Raw genomic sequence first — 23,198 nt, forward strand, 5'->3', positions numbered from 1 at the left:
AACCATCCAACCGACTGAAGCAGCGAGCCGTGGGCAGCGGTTAAAGTTTCACTTTAATCCATTACATTAGGGTGGATGCAAAACGTACAAACGGGCAACAGCATAGGCCGGGTACGGGCTGCAGGCACCGGCGGGTACAACGTGTGCGAGTGCGCCGGCAACACCCCGCGCCTTCTTCAACCGCACGCTTTGGGTGCCAAAAGTTACTGACGATGCCCCGCGGGTCTGAGCGCTCACCCCGTGGCGCGGAGAGCAGGGCCGTGCAGCCGGAGCCCCGCTCCGCCACAGCAGGCCGGCCGCCTCACGGCCCCTTCCCCTTCCAGGCCGCCTCACGGCCTGCACGGCCTCACGGAGCCGGGCTGTTCTCAGCAGCCCTTAGGAGCAGGCTGCTGAAAAGGCGTTTGGGGAATGTACAGGCAGGGAGCTCCGGCAGTGCTGCGGATCTCCACAGCTATACCCAGAGATGCTGAGGAGACACCCGTGTGCGGCTCCAGGATGGCAACTAACATGACCTGTTCTGTTGTTTCTTCACGCTTACGAACTTCCACAGACTGTTTAAATGTCTCATTTCTACTGTATGCCACCAGAACATCACATCAAGCTACGGGCCATTTGTTGCCTACAAGTGTGAAGTGTTACCTGAGAGTGCTGGCACAATACTGCTGCTTTTGGTAAGTGAAATATTAGATATTTTTAAGGCAGATGCATTTTAGTGGTTTGAGAGAAGGGGAAGGAGCAACAAAGGAGGGAGAACTGCATAGGGAGAACAGAAAGATTACTGGAGGCAGATTACTGCTTCCAGAAAAACTAGAATACTGGAACTAGAACACGAATTTGGGAAATGGCATACATTTCCTCTGAGAAGGCCAAGGCACATTTTCATCCCAGTTCTCAGCTTGGATGAGTTACTTACCACTTCAATTCACACTCAAAGCACACACAACCTTACCACCATTTGTTTTCCACAGCTTATAACCCTGTACGACATTAAACAGGAGGCCAAGACCTCTAACCAAGATTAGAGGAAGGTGTGAAAAGGAAGCTGCTTTCTTGCTTTCGCCCACCATCATCCTCCAAGAAATAATAGCTTATTCTCTGATGTTCCTTGTTCTCATTCTGAACCATTTAACAAAACAATTTAACAAAACCAGCATCTTCATCTGTATAGTAACCTAATTCCTATCAGAGCTTACTGGGTGTTTCAGATGGCTTGCCTGTGAGGTGTTTACGAAAGAAAGCTTGGATCTGCTGCCAGGCATCTATCTGTGCCTCACAGTGTGCCTTGGGCTCCCCTCCCCACATCACAGGCTTGCCAAATAGCAGGTGCATTGAGGCTGCACACATTGGGAAAAAGGGAGGTTCAATGTAGTGCCCTGCTCCAGGATAACAGACTATCTCAGGCTTTTCTTTCCCATGAGCCTGCAAACGTTTGCTCCCCTCAACTGCAAAGAATTCACTTTTCCAGTTGTGATCATCCTGGCCAACAATGAACAAGAAGCAACACTCAGCCTTCTCCAAAGGGATAAAGCTTTGCTGGTCAGGCCCTTCTAGTGGGTTGTTGAGTACATCAATAATATCAGCAATCCCGGATTTGTTGATCTTGGCGCGTTTTAGATTGCTACCAAGGGGTGGAATGGTGATGTCCTTGTAGTGGAGCACTGCACCCACATTTGCCACCGAGCCATTGATGAGGGCAGTGGCTGTGATGCCCTTCAGGAAGGAGGCCATGGAGATGCACAGGTCACCCCCCTTCGAGTGTCCAAGCAAACCAATTCCTGGGCCTTTAACCTGGAGGTGAGAGAAGAGAAACCACAAACAATGAACCATAGCATGCCGCTACTTGAATATGTTGCCATGTTTGCAGCTGTGTTTGTCCCAGATTTGGAGCCCACCTACAGGCATCTGAAGTCCCGTGTGGAAGGCCCATGTCTTAGGGATCCTGGGCACTGTTCTGTGCTTGATCCTAAGCACAGACCCTAAGATCTTGTTTATGATCCTAAGCCCTGCTGAGACTGTGGCATCATCCTAACAAAGCTACAAGGTTCAGTGCTGAAGCAGAGGGTACAGCTGTGCTTGTAAATGTGCAGTCCCAGATTCACTTTATTTATAATGCAGTTGAGAGATGAAGAGGGAAAGAGCAGGGGAGGCCTCCTCTGCAATTGGTTTTTTTCAGTGCAAAATGCTCAAAGTCAGCAATGACTACGATTTTGTCATCACTTACGTTAATGTATTTCTTACATTCAAGGTTCCCCTATAAGCTGACGTGGGGTAGCAGGTTCCACATGAGCTGCTCTCCCACTTCACTAGAATGCTTGGTATCTAACTCACAGGAAGTAGTTTGAGGTAGCTTACTCATTAAAATTTATCTTAAAAATATAACCTATTAAAACCATTTTTCTAAGAGAATTGTACAGTAGTCAGTCTAGACTAGGTTACCTTCATTTTCTGTCACACAAGGCAAATTAACTAGAATAGGAAAGTTAAATGAGCTTACTGGATGCTGAAATCCTGTAAGGATACTGGAAGAAGGTTAGCTAATACCACACCTCTTCAATATCCAAAGACTCTCGGGGCAAATAGGCTCTGAGACAGCATCAAAATTTAATACCTTCTGTATCTTACCACCAGTGTAATAGGCTTCAAACCCACTGACTTTGAAATGTGAGAAGGGGAAAATTGGAAAATATGGCTAAAACTTTGCAACACATTAAAACCACGGTGAGAATAGCAGTGGAGGTATTAAGGGGAGGCAATGGTACTGTACTGCTCTCAAGGGAAAAAAATGCAGGGGGAAGCAATTTTCAGACTTTTTTAGGCAGAGAGGTGGCATGAGCAGTTAAGGTTAAGGTGACTAAAAAGCAGTCAAGACCTTTAACAACTACTCATCTTTCTGAGGTTGATGAAGGTATTTATTTTCATTCTCCAGAGAAGCCAAGTGTTGGTTTGTGCAATTCTAGCTACTGTCACTCACAGCTACTTATGAGGAGATGCAGAATTGAGTAGGGTTCTCTTCCAAGAGATGCTGAATTAGAAGGGTCCCTAAGTGCACAACTAGCTACTAAATCCCACACTTTGCAAATACCAACATTTGGAGCGATTTTAACAGCTTATAAAACACACGACATCAAATGTGTATTGGTGGACTTCCTTGAGTTTCCTTGGTTTCCCTGAGACCTGGATCACAGAAGGTTATTATGTGCTCCACAGCTAAAAATGACATTTAGTTCTGAAGGACATTCTACAGAGCATAAATCTAAAATCCCCACTACAAGTCCAGTAAGCCTCCAGGAAACTAGCACCCTAGCTATGACACTGGGTTGAAAGGAGTAGAAATTACCAGTATGTGGCCAATGTATCACTGTTTCACCTGGCTGGTTCAAAAGGAAGAGTTGGAATAATCTGCCAGAGAGGCATTGTAATAGGAGTTAAAGATATAAAACAAATTAATATCAGCCAACTCAACAGCGATGTTATTTTAAGTACAGCAGCTCTACCCCATCTGCAGTCCAACAGGACCTAACTAATGGGAGTCACTGTAGTGACAGTCAATGAACAAACCAACCTGGGTGTGTTGTAACATATAGTTTACAGCTTCTTCAAAATATTCCAGGTGGATTTCCTTCATCCCTTTGGGGAGATCTTCATAGCTGTAGAAAGCCAGAGCCAGCACAGCAAAGCCATGGTTGGCCAGCAGGCATGCCCTGTATTCAGGGAGTCCTCCTCCAGTTCCATACAAGTCAAGAATTCCTGGAAAGGGGCCACTTCCTGAGAGAGACCACATAACAGGACACATTAGTCCTCAATCTTTTATTTATATTCCAATATAAATATATTATATTCCAATATAATATATTTATAGGCCTGGGACTGTATCTTTAAAAAAAATTAAAATTACAGCAGCAGAATGGTATTGAGGATCCTAAATTATTGTGACAGTTTTAATGAAATGGCTACATTGCTTCAAGATTAAACAAACTAGCACAAATTAGCAGGCCTGCTAATGTTTTAGATAACATCAGGAAACAGACATCTGGAAGAGAAGTGATCTTTTGACAGGCACAACTAGTTCTCTGTATCATGTAAATTCACTGCAAATGTATTAAGCTCCGCTTCAAAAATATCCAGAAGGCTTCTCCTTAGTGCATTTCCCTGAAGGCTGATCCAAAAAAATCTCATCTTCTGATGGGTCTAGCCTCTCAATTTTAGTGTAAATGCACCTCAGTCATTTATTCTGGGATTAAGAGAAGAAAATATTTTAAACCAGCCTTGCTTACCTGGTAAGGGAAGCATTATATTAGGTTCATCATGGGACAGGGACTGAAGTCCAGAGGGACTGAGAGGGACTGCTGCCAAGTATTAACCAAGTATGAAAAGGAGCAGGCCAAGAGGGAGACTTCCATTCCTGCTCAGGAGGGAGGGTGAAGCTTCCGTTAGGTGTCTGCAGACTAACATCAAAGGTGGGTAACAAGCAAGGACTAGAAATTCACCTCCAGCCTCAAGAAGACAGATAAAGCCACGCAGTTAGAGCCCAGGGCACTAGCTGGCATAGCACGCGTGATTTTAGCACTGTCATGAAAGAGTTATCTGGGACAGACAGGAAAGAAAGGGGAGAGGGGAAGGCACGTGATATGTAGAAGAGCTCCTTGCCAGAGACACCCTTGGTGAAAACCTCTATATCACAGGGGAAAGGGAAGGTGGGATGTGGTGGAGGTGTGGCTACTATAGAACCGAGGGAAAGCAAGAGATGAGGTTTCCTACAGAAAACTAGCAGAAATCTGGACAGCTGATGGAAGGACAACACAGCATTTGTCAGGCAATCTGAAAACCTCACAGGCCCTTTTCATTATTTTCTGACAAAAATACTGCCAGGGCAAGTCCAACGTTTTCCTTGACCTTCTACTCATAAACAGGGAAGAACTTGGGCAAATGTGGCAGCAAAAGGCAACCTGGGCTACAGCAATTAGGACATTACTAAGTTAAGGATGTGTGGAGAGGCTGAAAAGGGAAGCCTCTACAGTTTAGGAGAGCAGTGTTCCACTTACTCAAAAGCATTACCACCTGAATTTCCTGGAAAACAGCCAGGTAGAGGAAAGGTACATTGAAAACTGGCTGACTCCACCTTCTATGGCATTTGGGAAGAAAAGGTGTACTGTGATCGATGCCTTCATGTCCAATAGAAGTCAGTTAAACAAACACACGTGCTTCACCACATGTAATTACTGTGTGAGGAGTTTGGTCAGCAGATCAAAGCTGGCTGGGCCGATCAAGCCACTTCTTGAGGAGTGACCAGTGCCCACTGGCGAGACGCAGCTCCTCTCTGTCCTCTGCCTGCTACGGGGCTCCAGGGGAGCCTGAAGGAGGCCTGCCTGCGGAGCTGGGAATGCAGGGCCGAAAGTAGAGGCAGCACAGTGGGGGCAGGAGCCCGGCACGGCCGGTACTCACCGGGGGGCAGGAAAAGCGTCGCCCGGATCCTCCCTTCTCGCACCGGGACTCTCCGCACCCCGTCCCGCAGGAACGCCCGCTCGTGCTGCGCCTGGGCCAGGAGCTGCCCGGGACGTTCTCCGTGGCCCTCGAACACCTCCAGCTGCAGGAGGAAGGGGCTCTGCACGTCCCGCTTTACCAGCCGCCAGAAAGGCTTCTGGGGCTGCAAAGCCCAGAGCAGCCCCATGGGCTCCAGGCCGGAGAAGCTGCCTCCCGGCAGCGCAGGACAGCGGGCGAGGTCCAGCTCCCCGTCGTCGCCCGCCTGGTAGCGGGCGCTGGCCTGGAAGAGCTCTCCGGTCTCGTCCCGCAAGGACGTTCGCAGCGTGACCTGCTGCCGCGGGCCGAGGCCCTGCACGGCGATGGCCAGCGGCTCATCGAAGAGGCTGCGGGCGGCGGGCGACAGGCGGATGGAGGGGGCCATGGAGGAGAGTCCCTGGGCGGGGGCTGTCCCGGGACTCCGTGAGGCTGCGGGCGCGGGGTCAGGCCAGGAGAGCCGGCTCTGCCAGGTGCGGAAGCTGGCCCGGCACAGGGAGCGGGCACTGACCTGCCACATGGCTCTGGAGTTGTCGGTCCCGCCTCTGGGGGCGGATTCTGGGGCAGATCCTCGCGGAACCAGGACCGGGCTCGGGTCCGGAGGACGCTGGCACGCCCCGGTGGGGAGGAGCGGGGCGGCAGCGCCCTTGCCCCGCCCTCCTGCTTCCCTCCAGCCTGCCTGCCTGACAGTCTGGCAGACAATTTCCGTGCCTCCCTACTTCTCTGCTTGTCTGTCTCCTCGCTTCCTCTTCTGTCTTTGCCCCGCTGCCCTCACCGGCTGTGGGAGGGTTCATCCAAAGGCTGCCTAGTCCCTGAAACCCGTCTGGGCCTCGACGAGCTCCTCGGTGTTCCCCCGAGCTCTCCCGGCCGGGCGGTGGCTGCGGCCAGGAGACGTGGGGAGAGGACGAGCAGATAGGTTGACGAGCCGCCGAGCAGAATCGCAGTCGGAATTCACTGGACAGGGAAGGGCTGGTGTGAGACAGACCGCACAGAGATGGGACAGCTCTGCACGGCACGGCTGAGCTGTGCTGTGCCGCTCAGGCAAGGGACCGCAGCGAGGGTCAGTCCCAGCCGAGGCGGGCAGAAGCCACACCAGCACTAGCTCGCCATGGCTTCTTGTCTCCTTGCCGGCTCTGCTTCTCTGTTCATTACCCCAAGGCATGGACAAGGTGAGTTATGTCTGACCAGGCTCTGCCCGGCCTAGGCAGCTTCACAGCCAGGTGTAATTAGGAAGGATGGTCAGGGTGGTCAGGGATGCAGGAGCAGTAAGGGAGGAGCACTTTCGCACACTGTTTAGGTCAGGAAACATCCGGCTCTTCTAGTAATGGATTGTGCAAAGATTTAAAACAGAAGGTAATTCAGTCCATCTTATGCGGAGATGGATCTTCTGACCCAAAAGGAACTGCAGAGGGAGAACTGTTTCCTGAAGATCCCAGACTTCCTGGAAGATGCAGGTAGGGATGCCTTGCGCTCTAAGCTCCTTGTGTCTGTCTTAGACATGTGAAAGAGGTGGAAGCGTCTAAGGGAATCCCAAGTGTTGTCCTAATTGGAAATATTAAGTGGTCAGAGATATCAGGCAGTCTCAGCAGTCTTTCATTCACCATGGATATTACCCTTTCTCTCCAAACAAGTGAGGTGTTCTGTCATCTAGCATTTGGGTATGTTGTCTGGTGTCCAGCCCTGAATGGCAACTACTCCTATTGCTGAGAACAACACTCCATGGCGTACACTACTATATATGATCATGGGTTTGACCATATGTGGGAGCAGATGCTAAGGGAAAGGGTCCTGGACGCTTCAGCAATATTCCTTCTCCTCCGTGCTTGGTGACACAAGAGCTGTGGAACAGAGTGAAGGTAAAGGGGATATGTGTCCGTCTTCTATGGTCTCCTCTTCCCACCCGGGCAGCCTGTGATCCCAAGTTGCTGCAAGCTTTCTTAAGCTTTCACCCTGGGGTGGGGAAGTAGTCAAGCTGCAAATCCGACTTCTAACCAAAGCACAGCAAAAGACTCCATGGCTTTCAAATTTCAGTCTCTTTATTACAATTTGCATCCGAGTAACAAAGATCAAAATGTTCCACATCATGTAGGAGAAGATCAAAATGGCAGTAAATTCAACAGAAAGTTTTTTGCGTGATATCTTGGAACCAGAAGTATCCACGACCCAAAGCACTTGCTTCTGAAGGGAAGATGGAAAGAAGGCACAAAAGGCAAATTAGCTCTCCCAAGGTTTAACCAGAGACAGCCCAGCATCCTGGCTATAGCAGCCATTCTTACAAACTTCCAGTAGCACAGAGGTCAGAGAAGTTTCCATTTGCAATAACACATTTGCCATAGGAGCAGTGAAATCCCTGCTCCAAAATTGTCATTAGAGACAATTGTCATTAAAGATAATTAGTATGACCTGAGGATGCATGTAGAGACCACAGTGACATGGAAAGTGCTGTCAAGCATTAGAGGAATAGAAACCAATCAAGAAATAAAATTGTGCATTTTGCACATTACCTGTTTTGTCAAACACTGATGCAAAAAATCACCATTCCTTTTCTTGACACTTGAGCAAAAGGTTGAGGTGGGAACAGAAAAGGCAAGCCCATTTATTTTCTGTGTTATGGATGTGTAATGTCATGGAAGACACTGTAGTTGTACTGGTACAGCTGTGACAAGGTTTGACCTGATAAATGTAACAGAATTTATCAGATCTGGTTGTTCAAAGTTGTGTGTTACCCGCACATTATTTGTTGCACGTTAGTTAACAATTAAATTCTTTCTGAAAAAAGCCTGGATCTGTGACCAAGCGTGAACCTGAGCTTTAGAATAAGCCCTGAGCTCCCCACCCAGGACTGCCCGCTTGTGAAAAACGGGGCGGCTTCCTATGTGGTACAAAGGGAAAAAGGGAGGGTCTAGGCAGTGCCCTGTTCCAGGGCAGGAGAGAATCTGAAAATTTCCCTTCCCTTGAGCCTGCAGAAGCTTGCAGACTTCAGTAGCACAATACTCGCTTTTGACAACACGGTCATCTTGTCCCACAACGAATAGGAACTGTGCCTCAGCTTTCTCTAGTGGGATCAGGCTTTGGTTGCCAGGGGCTTGAAAGGGATCATCAGGGACATCAGAATAATCAAGAAATTTGGAATTGGTGACCTTGGCTTTGTGCTCATATAAGGTCAAAGTGGGGATGATTTTGTCCTTGTAAGAGAAAGGAATGCATGTAGCAACAACGGGGGCATTGAGGGAAGCAACAGCCACGATGTTCTTCAGGAAGGCAGCCATGGCAAGGGACACTTCACCGCCTTTGGAGAAACCGAGCAGGCCAAGCCCTGGACCTTTCACCTGGGAGAGAGGAGAAAATGCTCATCAGTACTGAGCTGAAAAGATTCATGGAGTGGAAGATTGTCTCATGCTGAGAGTTTGCAAAACCACGTGAAGAAAGTGACAGCAAGATTTACTTTTTCTTCTGCCTGGATGACAGGGATCTCCTACACAAAAATTTTTTCTATTCCCATGCAAAATGTTCCCTTATGATAGCCAAGAGAGAACAAGCACAATTACGCCATTTGAGCTCTGGTTGCAAGAGAAAATTAAGATTATTTAGAGTTAGTGTGGAAAAGTTTTGGTAGTGGGTAGCTGTGAGGAGAGATCGGGGTTCCCCCATATTGGACAGAGACAGTTTCAGCCAGCTGTCCAAACATGAGGGGGAGGCATTTTTAATGTTGTTTTTATATCTCACTGTCTACTCTGTTATTTACTGGCAATAAATTAAATTAATCTTCTTTAAGTCAAATCCGTTTTGCCCATGATGTTGGGCAAAATACTGATGAATTACTCCTTGTCCTTATCTTGGCCTGTAAGGTTTCTCTTCTTAGTTTCTCCACCTCTCCTGTTGCTAAAGAGGATTGAAAGAGTGGCTTGGCAGATTTCCAACAACCAGCCAAGGTCAATCTCCACAGTTGGCTACCAGTAAGGGTTTTTTGCTTTATATTTTCTAGACTAAGGGTTCACATGGGGGCATGTGGTAACAATTCATGAAAGCTGCTTCAAAAAATGCAGCTTTCCTCTCCACAACCTCCCCATGTTGTTATGTCTCAGTCACTCTGAGATGGTGTATCTCAATAGTACCCATGCTCTGGCCTTCCAGTGCATATCTGCTTGATCCTTCCCTTTTCTAGGTGAGCATTCTGGCAGGTGCTAGCTAAACCAGATGAGTATTTCTGCAGCTTTCTTGAAAGTGGCAATGTGACAGCCACGTGTGGGACTGCTGACTGCCCTCCCCACTTTTTCTGCCCCATGTAGTTGTTGTGAAACTCAATGATCCTTGTGTCCTTCAGAAAGATGCTGTTCCTATGCCTCAAAGGTCTGATTATGAGATCAAATAAAGGCTTACTCTCTCAAAACTCTCCTGTCCTGCTCAGCTCTGCTTGGAAAAATTGGTGATGTGTTCCCTGTACCTTCATTTGTGTTTCTGCACTGCTTGGAAGCCCATGAAGGAACCCTCAGCATGGTCCTTGTCTTACAGCATGCAGAACATTCCCCTCCAGTAGCCATGGTGTGGCCTTTGGAGGACACGACACTGCCCCATGCCTTTGGTGCCTGTGCTGTGCTGTGCTGCCTGTACAATCTGGCCTTCATGCCTGTGCTGTCCTGCACAGATCCCAAGCCCTACAGGACACTCAGCCAGCTCTTCCTTACAGAGGAGCAGCTCCCACCCAAGACCTGAGGTAACACAACTTATGTGACCCTGCTCTTATTGAACAGTGCAGAAAGACAGTCCCTTGCAAACACTGTTTCTGTTTGACGGTAGATATGTTAAATAGAGCTTTTTCCTTATACAAGAATCTTAAAATACCTTAAAGAACTCAAAGGAGACAATCTCTGCTATGAACCACGTCTGCGTGACATGGCGAAATGCTTCTTTGCTTGGGGTTCTCAGCATCTAAAGGGATGTAAGATTAGTGTTAGCTCTAATAAATCACATTTTTAGATATCTTACAAAATATGGGTGCTTTTCTTACTGGGATCATAATGGACCACCACCTCCTAGTTCAAAAAAGTTGGTATGCTCTGCAGGTCTCAGCAAGAAACACCTTTCTGCAGAAAGAAAAACAAAGAAAAGATAAACTCTTTTGCCTGGCTGGCCCTGTGTAAATCAGTGAGGAGTCTGTGTAAGGTGTCTCGCCCAGACAGTTTCCTCAGAATCAAAAGCTGAGGAAGAATTACCCAAATGCCCCACCCCAGCAGAGCAGAGTCCAGGGAAAGGAAAAGCTAAAGATTTTATGCTGTCCTTGGTTGGCATTAAAGTGCTCGAAACAGACATGGAGGTGCTTGCAGCCATCACAGAAAGGGCTGCATGAGCTCCTGGTGCAGCTCTGCACCACAGCAAAGCTGCGGTGCTGGTGCCTGGGGTTGCATACAGAGCACACAGAGCAGCCCAATAAGGGCACCACTGAGACACGAGGTATTTGCCAGGGACATAAATGGTGGGACAAGGATGGCTGACCCTCTGGTGAGGATGAATAGACAGAGGGGTCAGAGGATGAGTGTGGCAACAGCATTTCTGTCCAGCCACTAGTGCTTCACAGGGCCAAGAGGCCCCAAAGGCACCTCAGCATGTTCTCGTGCAGTGCAATTTTACACAGCCCAACTTTCAAGATTTAGCAAAAGCATACAGGCAAAAGAGGGAGGAAAGGCTGGCACTGCTGCAAGTTTGGGATCTTGGAGGACATAGTTTACACTTAAATCCCAAACAGGAGTACATGGGTGCCATCTTGCAAAACCCAGATAACCCAACAGCTCAGAGGAGCACAGGGTAATGCACCCTGCTCACTGTGAGTATAGCTTCAGGAGGCTTTAAAGACAGAACATCCCTCACCTGCCGACTGCTATGATAAAATAGCATTGTGGAAAAGTGTTTACCAGTATTTATGGGAACTGACCACATAGCCAGGCATGTATTCATGTAACTTGATAGGTCCTAAAATGAAACTTTTTTCACCCAGCACAAAAAAGCCCCAAACATATTGGAGGGTGCCCCACTTGCCTTGAAAGGATGAATAATTTCATTGCTAGGGGCTTCTGTGGGAAAACCAGTGGGGGAGGATATTTTATCTCTATTATTGGACTGAAAAGGAAGCATGTGAGCCTCAAGAATTTAAAATGCAGCAGATCACGTTTGCCTGAGAAAATCTTACTGCATCATTCAGTAAGGGCAGGGCCACATAGGGAGGTGTAATTGCTCAAAATGAGTGGAAGCTGCTTGCAGGCCCCACTTTTAGGCAGAGTATAAGTGTGACCAAGGGATCTTTACAACACAACGTGGGCCTGAAGCCACACCATATATGCAGCGTAGCACAGCAAAGGCACAAAGAATGGTGACCATCACCAAATATGCGTAGGAACTGTATTTCCTGCAGCTCAGCAGGCTGCTTTAAAATACTGTGAAAACATGATGATGATTTACAAGACTGCAAGAAAAGTTCACAAAAGTTCACAACCTTCCTGAAGTTACCTAGGGTGTAGTAACACGGCTAGTAAAAAGAAGATAACCAATTCTCTTCTCTAGGCACTCAGCCATGCAGAATCGCTCCTAGAGCAAATACTTATTTTAATCAGAACCTTTGACTTCTCTACCCCTGACACAGACCTTCTACTCCCAGATGAGATACAGAGACCTGATTCATATCTACCAGGCGGAAGGCAAGACCAAAACAGAACATTTTCTAAACAAGTGTACGTTTATTTTGTGAAAAAATAAGAGTTAGACTTGTGCCAGAGGCTTCTTTGTAATCAGAATACCCTTCTCAAACAGAAGTGTAGCTAGAGAAACCTTTTCCTCCAAGGTTTCACATGGAAGGCTATCTACACTGATGTAATTTGGATAAGAAGACAGGAGAAATTCAATACTGTCTGTATACTCGGGATCTAGCTCAAGGAACTTGGGTTCTTCCTTATGATAAACTCTTGAGTTTTCTGTAGTGTAGTACAGCATCACACCTGCTTCTTCATTACACAGTCTAACGACGCCATGACGGAGCAGGCGTACTTCAGTGTCTTTTGTTATCAGGATATCAACATTGCAGGGCCCTCCATCTTGCCACCGGGCCGGGAAGCCATAGACACTCTGCGCCTTTTCATTTTGCGTGAGCACTGGAGGGAGACAGTCATGAAGAAACGACTTGGCTCTCTGATCCACAGCAGCATCGATGGGCGCATAGTCAACGAGTTTCTTTATCAGGCTCTGCACCTTCTCCACAAAGGCCGCTCGCCGAGCATCGACTGTATCTGAGTTAGCTACTCCCATATACTGCAGGTAGTCCATGGGAAGCCCTCGTCGGTACTCCAGGTCTTCCTCCAGGGCCATCTGCAGGGCAGCTGGGAGAAGCTTCTCCAGAAAGTCGCCCCAGGAATTCCTCTGGTAGGAAGACACAGTGATATGGAGCGAATGCGCATCAGGGAGACAATCACCCTGGTGGATAAAGCCACGGGGGAAGTACAGCAGATCCCCGGGCTCCAGCACTGTCTCCAGCATAGGCTCGCCGAGTTCAGCCTGTGTGAGGTTTGCGCTGGAGAACTGGGGCAGCTCCTCAGCATCTGTTCGGGGCCTGTAGACACGCCAGTGCTTCTTCCCCTCCAGCTGCAGTACGAAAGCCTCGATGTCATCATAGTGGGGGGCAAAGCCCTGCGTACCCGGGGGCGTGAGGTAGGTGTTCGCCCCTGCCATGCTGCCAAACTGCTCCTGCAGGATGGAGAGGAAATGCCAGACGGTGGGGGAGAAGGCCTGCGGGCAGAGGAGGCGCAGGGAGCAGCCGTTCTGGTAGAAGTCCCACACGACAGCGGGCAGGGCTCTGCCGGAGGGGTTGTGCGTCTCCCGCACTCCCTCGGCGTAGCTGGTCACATCCAGGTGCGTGCCGAAGTGAACCTCTCCTCCTCGCAGGGCGGCGTCGAAGTCGGCCGTGGAGAAGAGCCCCGCGTAGTAGCCGGGGTCGCCCCTCCGCACCAGCAGCGGCGCCCGCTCCCAGTGCCGTCCCAGGAACTCCGCCGGCGCCACCGGGGCCAGCAGCCAGCGGAAGAGCTCGGCCGCCCGCTGCCGGCTGTCCTCCAGGCGCGCCAGCCGCCGCAGCAGCTCCGTCACACCGCCGCCCTCCTCCCCCGCCGGCCGCGGGCCGCCCGGCATCGCCTTGGGGCCGCCCCGCGGTTTCGCGGCAGGCCCGGCGGCCGCCGCCTCGGGCCGAGGATCCAGGGGGGCCTCCAGGGGGGCCTCCAGCGGGGCCTCCACGGGGAGCTCCACGCGGCTCGGGGGCGCGGCGGGCGGCGGCGCCTCCGGCTCCGAGCCTCCGCCTCCCGCCCGGCCGCGCCTCAGGCGGGCCTTGGCCCGCTTGCGACCCGCGGGCAGCGGGGCCCCGCGGCGGCGCCTCTCCATCCGCCCGGCCCCCGCCACCCGGCGGTACACGGCGAGTGCCGAGAGCCGCCCCACCTCCCGCCGCTGCTCCGCCGCCATGGCCGCTACGCTCCGCCCCGCGCCGCCGCTTCCGCCGGCAGCGCCCCGCGCACGGGATGGAGCCCGGCGCCTGCCCCCGGAAGGACACGGTCCGTGGCTGCCTCGGGGGCAGTGGGGGACAGAATGGCTTGTCTTTTGTCATCACCGCCGCTTAAAATGTATTTGACTCCCCCGCCCCGCAGAAGAAAAAGAGAGGCGATTCCCCTTGGTCTGTTCCTTGGCTGGGAAGCTTCGTTCTGGAAGTACGCTCTAAGCATGTTCAGAAAGTTTTTTGGTTTCTTTTTTTTTCTGAAGGCGTACCGTAAGGATATGCTTTTAGACAACCTGGAATTTGCAACCTAATGAGGCGAGGTAACACTTATTTCATAAGGTCGTGTTGCAAAAGCAGTAGAAACCCAAATTGAATGGAGCCAGTTCTTGTATGCCATCCTCCCTCCCCTTTTCTTGTGCTTCTGATGGTGATGGCAGCTGAAAGGCTATGTCATCTCAAAAGGATCCCCAAAACCCAAAAAACTGTCAAGTCACATAGTGGGTATTTTTGTTGTTGTTTTTTGGTTTTACTTTTTTTTTTCCAAATCCACTCACTGTCTAATAACCTGGGCAGACCTTTGTTTCTTTTCCATTTCTCTCCAAGGCCCGAGGCTTCCCAGAAAGCCAGCGTTAGTGGTGCTCAGCAGCCTGAGGGCTGCTCTGTGCTTCCAGAGGCTGCAGCTTCAGCATAGGAAGCTTTGCTGGAGGGGTGGAACAAGACTGCTTGAAGCGAAGGTGAAAAACTGTATTGCCAGAAGATGTTTCTGATCAAGAACAAGCTTCAGTTGAAGAAATTCACTATGCAGTACTTTTGTGAGAAGAATCTGTGATGAACTGCAGTAATTCACGGGAATGAATTTTGCATGAGAATTTCATCTCCAGAGGCTGCTGTGAGTCTAAAGCATTTAACTGCAGCAATTACCCAAGTGTGCCCAGGAAACCTCTGGTTCACAGGGTGTTATTAACCTCTCACAGATATGAATATCAGCTGCACACAATATGCTAAACGGCTAACATTCACAAGGCATGTGCAGATTTACTGTGTGGGCTACTTAGTGTATCAGGCATAGGATATAAAGCTGGAAAGAGAATTTTCACCTTTTGCCAGGTTTCAAACCAGACCTACACTTCAATTTTATCACAGTTCAGGAGCAGAAATCAGTTAGGCCTAATGAGGATAAGTTCAGCTGTTAAGTCTCAATTCTAGAATAGACACAGATATCAAAGGTTTAAAGTTGTTTGAATTGCCTTAAAAACAGCACAAATCAGTCTCAGAGAACACCAATGTAGTCTAAGCAATGGAGGCCCTTTCTGTAAATGTGCAAGAACAACTATTTTAATTTTGGAGGTATTTTTTTGACGGAGTTCTTTGGGCACAGCCTTGGCAGCCCAAGCTGCCCAGGCTCCGAATTCAGAGCTGTCTGGTTTCCGGCTCTGCCGGCAGGTGGCAGAGGCCGAGCAGCGCTCTGCAGCCCTGCTCCGGGAAACGCGCCCCGGGGACAGCGCATCTGCCTGGGGAGGTGACCCTCGAGAGGGGGGCGCCAGCAGCCTGTGCGTGCATGTGTACACTGGAAGAGAAGGGAAGGGCGAACTCTATTTCAATCCACTCTTTGTTTCCCCAAGGTTAAGCCCTGCTTACCAGAATAATCTTATCAGCTGAAACCATTTCAACAGAACTGGACCCTTTACAAAATCGAGATGCAAGAGTTTGAAATATGGTAAAAGTTCGGCCATTGTAGGCTTTAATTATACATAAGCATGGCTAAGCATGCTTGGGAGGACGAAGACTTGAAAAACCTGGGTATCTGGATTGTTATTTGTGTTACTGCTTAATTTACTGGAGTGCAACTGATCCTTCTGAGAAGCAGCCGTATGCTGTGCACAGAGCCTGACCTGAGTTACACCAGGATATCTGTCATGACAGCAGCAAAGCTGTTCTGGATGTTTACCAGTACAGGGGGTTCCAAGTCTCTTTTGAGGGCCCTGATCTTCATAGGGATGTCACTTTCTCCTGCTGAGAGACAGCTGGTTGGCATTGGATTTTTTTTTTTTTTTTGATGCATAACAAAGTCTCTGAGCGAAGGACACAATGGAAAATAATAGTGGTTAAATGTCTATAACAAGAAAACATTTCTTTCGACAATTTAGTCTTTCTAATAATAAATTATTTCAAGAATAAAGAATGTTGCTATTTTTCTGTGTGACACAAGAAAGGGTTTTGACCTAGGACAAAAAGAGAGAACTTCAGTATCACTTAGAGAGTACTCAGATGGTTGTTCAGGAGCAGCCACAAGGTTTACGTGCTGTTTGCATTAATTGTCCAGTATTTCAAGGGAATTTGTCTAAAGAAATAAGTGTCATATACAGCTCTTTAAATAAACAAAAGGAAAGTAATACAGATCTCTGAATGATTAGGTGATCCCTAGTTGCTGCTCACACAGACAGAGAAGCAACGGGAGGCTTAATTAAATTTCTTAATTAGAATTTAGCACAGAGTTACTTGGCTTCTATGAACATATAAGCTGCATTGCCAAGAGCCACATGTGTTTTATTTAAGAGGACATATAAATGTGGTGAGTACAACCTATTAGAGAGTCACAGGTGACTTCAAAAAAAGTAAGTAAATGACACCTTAAAGAGATGTAAGGTTCATTTGATATTTTAACCTTATGCTATTCAATAATGGAAATCTCAGACTTAAAGAGCAGTTTGGGTAAGGCCTGATCCTGCAAAGCTATGAGTAATCTTCACTAATGAGTGGAAAGGGTAAAATTCTTTGCAGTTTCCTACGTATTGGATACTCAGTTGTTCACCACTGTGCAAACTTTCTCTGTGTTCCTGGCAAACCATTAAATGTAAACCAGTCACTTCTAGAAAGTTAAACCCAGCTTAATCCTTTTTCTCATTATTACTTTGCTGGCAACGTTCCTTTTGTACCATCAGTTTTGTTCTCATGCCAAAACTAATACCTAGTAAGGCTAAAGAGCATTTCAAGCCTTCACTAACAGGTTTGCTTAGCTGACAATCTTTCTCATACAGCCTAGCTACATCCACCGTGTCATCACTGCAAGGACACTGGGCTAGATTGTGAAGCCTGCTCCTCCTTGTGAAAGCTGTAAAGTTCACTGCCAGACAACAAGACTGAAAGCTAATTCAGGAACTGTTTCTCAAGAGCTATCCTCTGGCCTCCCTCATCAGAGTGAATGCATTCACTCACTGAAGCATCTTTTGGCAGCAGCTTTGGCCTCCCTCCAGCTGTTTCTCTCTTCTCAGCGATTTTCTTATTCAGTGACTGGTTGTGGTCTTTAATCCTGGTTATCTTGTACAGGGAGCCCCACTGAGAAAAGAAGCCTTCCCTGCCACAGAACAGCCAAATTAAAGTGCATTTGTAAAAATCATAATTAGAAGGTCCTGTCCTTCCTATGAAATTATATTTTTGGAGGGATTTGGAAGCACAGACGCTTTCTTTTGTACCATGTGACACTAAAGCAGATACATTGGATTAAAGCTGAATTAAAATAATGTATTTAAGTAGAACCCTTGACTGAGTTTATTCACCACCTTGACTGGACATGTGTACTTTTAAATTTTGAAATAATTTTATGGAGGCTTTTGTTCTTTTATTAGATGCCATCTAGCATTTGGTAGCATTAAGCAGATACCATCTGCAGTGACTCCATAGGCAGTGATCAAATACAACGCTCCAGATTTCAAGGCTCTAGCAGAAGGAGAGAAATAAATGGCCATGAGGAGAAAATCCCCATCCTAAAATTAAGGCAAAGAGAACTTGAATTAAATATTTGTCTTGTGTGATTAATCACATCTAAAGAACCAAGGTAGAAAGTACAGTCAAACTCTTCCTGCATAAATCACACATCTTGTCCTAGAGAATATCCTTTTGATGTGCACAGACCATGGCTCTTGGTGAGCTGTTTGGCTGATGCTTTTCCGTGGAAGTCAGGTTTTAAAGGATTCTTGCTCTTCATATCCTTTCTGTACTAATGATGGCAACTGCATATCTTTGCTCATTAAATACATTTATGCCCACTGTTCCAAGATTAACACAGAGCTGTACTAACATAGGGTGGCACTATCCAACATTTGCTTCTCCTGTAAGCTTCTCTGAGTCAGAAGCCTTGCAAAAAGACTTTACCTTTTGTTTCCTATACTGAAGTTTTTCGGAAGTACTCTGAAATTGCTTGCTCACCTCAGATGTAGCACTACCAGGATGAAAATGCTATGCAAACAGAATGCCTTGGTTTAGCAACTGTTTGGTTCAGATCTGCTCAGAGCATGACAGGAGAAGGCCCCTGTAATACTTGCTTATTTGCTTTCCATAGTAGATATGTGTAGCTACTAGCCAATATGGCACCTTATAGAAGTATTTTTGAACATTTCCAGTGCTCATCCACTCACACAATCTCCTATTGTTTTATATATATTTCCAAAAAGATGGAGTTCCTCTTGGTGAGCACAAAAATGTGTATGTGGTCGGTAGTATTTATTCTGGTATGGCTTGTTCCTCGAAGGGATAATATTATGGTGTGATTAGAGAAGGGAGATTTAATCACTGACATTATTTTAGATAACCAATAGGGAACAACGATGTTAAGCCTCCGGGTATCTGCAGTGGGGATAAAGGAGTCTGCATTGTCATGAATGTGCATGTAATATATTCTCAGGTCCATAGGGAATAGAGGGAATAGCGTACTCTCCTGCTGTCCCACTGAGTCCAAGAAGGATCTTGGCTAGAAAGGCACAGCTGACAGGAGTCAGTGGGCATGACAGGAGCAGTCAAGTCCATTAATCCTGTGTATTACACAGGGAACCCTGTTCCCAGTCTTAAAGAAAAGGTGATAAGGGGCAAATTTTGTTTGGTTTCTTGTGAATGCTATGAAGTGTCTTCCAATTCTTTGTTATCCATGAGGATCAAAGCATTTGAAGCATTGCTTCCAGTATCAGACCTTGGAGAAGTAATTTCCCCCCTTCCCATGGAAATGCTGTGGGAAGACTGAGTACACAGGACGTGCCTTGGACCTGCAGCGCAGCACTGTGGATGTGCAGCTTGCTATGCTGGATGCTCAGCTTGTCCAGCTAAGTGACCTCTAGGGTCATCCTCCTTTCCTTTCCCACCACAGCCCCCTTTCCCTTCAGTCACCAACAACCACATGAGGAGGTCAAGTTATCAGCTGAGCAGAGAAGCAGTAATGGCAACAAATGAATTTAGCTATCGAATAAATATTTGTAAAAGTTATAAATAGCTGAAGCATACATTAGATTCTATTTACAATAGCATGTCCTGGCCTTTGCCTTTGTACTTTTCTTTTGGAAGTAGAGCTTCTTGATAATATGGGAAATTTTCATTTGGAGTTAAGTTTTCATAAGAAATTAACCGCACCATGCTTTACAAAAATTTGTCAGAAATCCAGAAATTGTGAATAAGATGAAGTGTTACACTGAAGGTACTGAGAATGTTTTAAGAGCTATCTTATGTCGGAAATGTTTTCATAAAATCAGAAGAAAACTTAGGACTGGTAGAAATGTCTTATTCTCTAGTAATTTTTGAATATTTGAAAGGGAAGGCAGCTCTGCCTTGATTTTGCTTTCCTTGGAAAGCAAAGGGATATGCAAAAAGATGTAAGGAGAACCCTGCATCTTCTCAGTTTAATTTATGAACAAGGGGTGACTTGGGAGTCAGAGCATCAGTCTGAAACTCAGAGTCAGTGTCATACTCATACTTCTGTGCACTTTTAATGTAAACTTGGTAAATGAATTTTGCACATGATGCTCTGAAATTCCCAGTGATTTCAGTTGCTTTGTTTTCTGGATGTTTGCCAGCCAGCATTATGGCCCGTGTTCTTTGTTGCTCTGTTTCTTTGCTGCTCTGTTTCTTTGCTTGATTCAGAAACAAAGAGGAATAAGGGGGATGGTGTATGCAGGGAGAATATAATAATGCAGAGAAACATAGTGTAACATAATGTAATCTTTGCATTTCAATTACCCCCCCCATTTTTTTTTCTTTTTTTTTTTTTTTCAGCTGAATGCACCGGGAACTGCTCTGGCTTGCATTTTGAAGTAGCTGCTCCTAAGTCTGGTGAGAGGAGGCAGCTGTTGGAAATATGCATTCCAGTTAACGCGTTCAGGCCAAGCCCCGTATGTGCAGTCACAAGGATGCTGCTCCCACAGGATTCCCCTGGGTAACTTCCCTTTGAAGCGCAGCCTCCCTGCTGAATTCAGCACCTGGTACTGTCTCCACTTCGAAAATGGAGGCATGCTAGTGTTTCTTGGGCCGAAGGAAGGATATCCCGAGAATAATGTGGTTCTCCGAAAGTCAGAGTCGCGGAGGTTAAAGCAGCCTGCTTGCGTTTTTCCCGCAAGCCTGGCCTCTGGCTGATGCAGGACATCAAGGTTTCTGGAGAGCTGGCATTAGCAGCACGTCTCACTGCAGCCCCCAGGGAAGGTGTCAGTCACCACATGTGGTTTATCGGGGGGGAAACCGAGGTGGCACTGGGGCTGCGGGAACCCTCCTCCTGGTGCCAGCACCGCCGCAGCCGTGAGGAGACAAGAACCACGGCTGAGCCGAACCGGAAACGGGCGGTGGAAGGCGCATCCCCCCTTGGCGCGTAGCAGGACGCCGGCGAAGGGATCCCCGGGAGCCGGGGGATCCCCGCGAACCGGGCGGGCCCCAGCCCGGTAGCGGCCGCCGCCTTCCCGCCGCGCCGCGCAGCCGAGCCCCGGGGGAGGGCGGGCGCAGCGCCGCAGTGGCACCCCGGGCAGCCAATCCTGGCACGCTGTTCCCGCCGCGTCAGCCAATCAGAACCGACAGCGAGAGATTGGGGGCGCCAAAGCCCCGGCGTGAATAAAACACCCGGGACCTGTGGTGAGGGATGGGCGGAGCCGAGGCTTTGACGGGCAGTTCCTTACACCAATCAGAAGGCTGGGCTTCGGGGCGCGTGGCCAATGGGCCGCCGGGGTAGGCGTGGCTGGTGGTGGGGGTGGGAGGGCGGCCGGGGGGCGGGGGCGGAGCGGCGGCGGCGGCGGCGCTGCTCGGTGGCGACGGGCGGCGGAGGAGGCGCCGGAGGGAGGCGGCTGCGGGCAGCAGGTGAGCACGGCCGGGCCGCGATGCGGGGAAGGGCCTTCGCAGCGGCGGCCGGTGGCCGGGGCCGGAGCCGCCGGCGGGCGCGACGGGGCCGTGCCAAACCCCGCGGGGCGCGGGTGGGTCCGTCGGCGGGGGGTGGGGGGGCGCCTGAGGCGGGGGAAGCCCGAGGGGCCGGAGGGGATGAGGGGAGGCCAGGGGTACCCCGGGAAAGTGCGTGCGAAGGCCGGGGGTGATGTGGGGGCGTCCTCCGGTCCCGCCCCGGCGGGGGTCGGTGGGGTGGGGCGCGATCCCCGGGGTGCGGTGGAGCGGGGGCCCGGCGCAGGTGGAGCCTGCGGGGGGCGGCCGCGGCACCGAAGGGCCCTGCCGGGAGCACCGAGCCGCTGGCCCGAGGGAGCAACCCCGGGGCGGCGCCGCTACGTGGGGTTCTCCCGGGGCTGTCTCCTGTGCCTGCGGTCTCTCCTAGGCCTTGAATCCCGGCCAGGTTTCCGTCAGAGGGTCCCTCCGGCGCGGCCGCTCCCGAGCGCTTTGTATCGCTTGCCGCCCCTGCGTGGCCGTGGGAGCGAGTGGGAGCTCCTGCAATCGGGGGCTTTCCCGAAAGCCGCTGCCCCGTCTCAGCTGGGGCGCTGTGAAGTTCGGGAGGCGTCGGGACGAGGCTTTTGGGCGATGGTGCTGACGACCCAGCCTGGCAGCGGGAGTTGTAGGGGAAAGGGCCCCCGTAAGCAGCGGGGCTCGTCTCTTTTCACCCGGTTCGTGGCTTGGCCGGTGCCTCAGTGCGTGTGCGGCAGCTCGCCAGGCTGCACAAAGGAACAGCCGGCCGGGTTCGGCCCGTCCTGCGGGCGCAAGAGGGATGGATGAGCAACAGCGTGCGGGGCGGGGGCTGCGGCGGGCCCGGGGAGCATCGCCCCGCTCCGTGCTCGGTCGGTCACGAAGGGTTAAAATGCAGCTCCCGTTCGGAATGCCCACAACTCCTTTTATTGCGCTCATGGAGATGAACACTCTTCAAGAATGAAATGATGTATCCCTTACAGTAGCGTTAATGTCTTGCAGCAGCTCTGATCTACAACTCGTCCTGTCCAGTAGATTTATATAACCTGCTCATTAATGGTTTATGAAATGATGAGGGAGCTTTTCTGTGTGCTGCTCTGTTTTCTGTGTTGTTGTCAATATTTCCTAATTCAGCTGTCCGGAGCAGGAGAAGCTTATAGCTGTCAACAATGTATATTTGTACCATTTAAGGGGTTTTGTTTTGCTCTCTTGTTTTGTATTTCTGATCATTATGCATCTCAAGATAGGCTCCTGAATGAGGAGAGTGAGTAAAATGGAAGGCACAGTCATTCTCTTTGGCTACAGTAATACTCTAGGTATGACTTGTAACAAAAAATGTAAATATTTAAATGGATTTCTGACTCAGTTCTATTTGACTTATTGATCTATGGTTACTGCTAAAATGGTCTTTATGATTTTGCAGAAGTTAATAGTTACCATAGAGAAAGAGATTGTTTTTATGTTCATCAGTGAGTGTTTTCCATTTCTTCATCTCTTGGCAATTGTCTGTGGTAGTGCTGTTTTTTTCCCTTAGCAAAAGTCTTACAGAAGGAATAAGAATGTGAACCAAGTCCAAAACAATGAAATTTCAGATGTGTTCATCCTTGCCTGTGATTCTAAGAGTCTTGGTACCCTGAGTTATCCTATAGTAAAGCTTTTTAATCTGTAATTGCATATAGTGTTGGTTTTAAGCCTCAGTGAAAATTCAGATTTACAGAACTCTAAACATAACACATCAAAGATTTTTTTTTTCCTAAAGTATACATGTAAAATGCAATTCAAAACAGCCATTTAAATCCTTACTAGCAGAAAATTTATTTTTCATCCTGGGAATTACTTTTCTGCTTTTATTATTTAGCTTAAATGTGTGGAAACTGAAGGCGCATGTAAACTAGACAGAGTAGACAAGTTTGTTTATCTTCTCAACCTAGTGTTATGAAACCTTCTGATTTTGTGTTAGTAGCTTGACAGCATTATGCATTTGAGAAGAAAAAACAACCCAAACCAACAAGCCACTTTG

General features: G+C 48.8%; 3 protein-coding genes across 13 annotated transcripts in view; 1 reads left to right on the top strand and 2 right to left on the bottom strand.

Moving 5' to 3' along the window:
• Nucleotides 1-35: 35 nt before the first annotated feature.
• LOC106849008 (acyl-coenzyme A thioesterase 1-like) lies at nt 36-6,108 on the bottom strand. The gene is made up of 3 exons (XM_014869311.2): nt 5,443-6,108; nt 3,563-3,765; nt 36-1,788 (listed from the first exon to the last, which is right to left on the bottom strand). Exons 1-3 carry the CDS (start codon nt 6,032-6,034, stop codon nt 1,183-1,185), a joined length of 1,401 nt encoding a protein of 466 aa, XP_014724797.2. The 5' UTR covers nt 6,035-6,108; the 3' UTR covers nt 36-1,182.
• Nucleotides 6,109-12,222: 6,114 nt separating this feature from the next.
• On the bottom strand, nt 12,223-14,007 carry RIOX1 (ribosomal oxygenase 1). Its single transcript, XM_014869205.2, has one exon. It carries the CDS (start codon nt 14,002-14,004, stop codon nt 12,265-12,267), a length of 1,740 nt encoding a protein of 579 aa, XP_014724691.2. The 5' UTR covers nt 14,005-14,007; the 3' UTR covers nt 12,223-12,264.
• A 7,041-nt stretch (nt 14,008-21,048) lies between these two features.
• NUMB (NUMB endocytic adaptor protein) overlaps nt 21,049-23,198 on the top strand; it is a 91,138-nt gene continuing 88,988 nt past the window's right edge. For 7 of the 11 annotated variants that reach the window (XM_088167027.1, XM_088167034.1, XM_088167028.1 and 4 more), the window contains exon 1: nt 21,061-21,136. The gene's annotated coding sequence lies outside the window, so the exon portion shown is untranslated. Of the gene's footprint in view, nt 21,137-23,198 lie in introns of all 11 variants that reach the window. The other 4 variants (XM_088167032.1, XM_088167037.1, XM_088167036.1 and 1 more) reach the window with 3 other exon arrangements.

The sequence above is a fragment of the Sturnus vulgaris genome, chromosome 6 (assembly GCF_052056855.1).
Source record: "Sturnus vulgaris isolate bStuVul1 chromosome 6, bStuVul1.hap1, whole genome shotgun sequence".
Taxonomy (NCBI): domain Eukaryota; kingdom Metazoa; phylum Chordata; class Aves; order Passeriformes; family Sturnidae; genus Sturnus; species Sturnus vulgaris.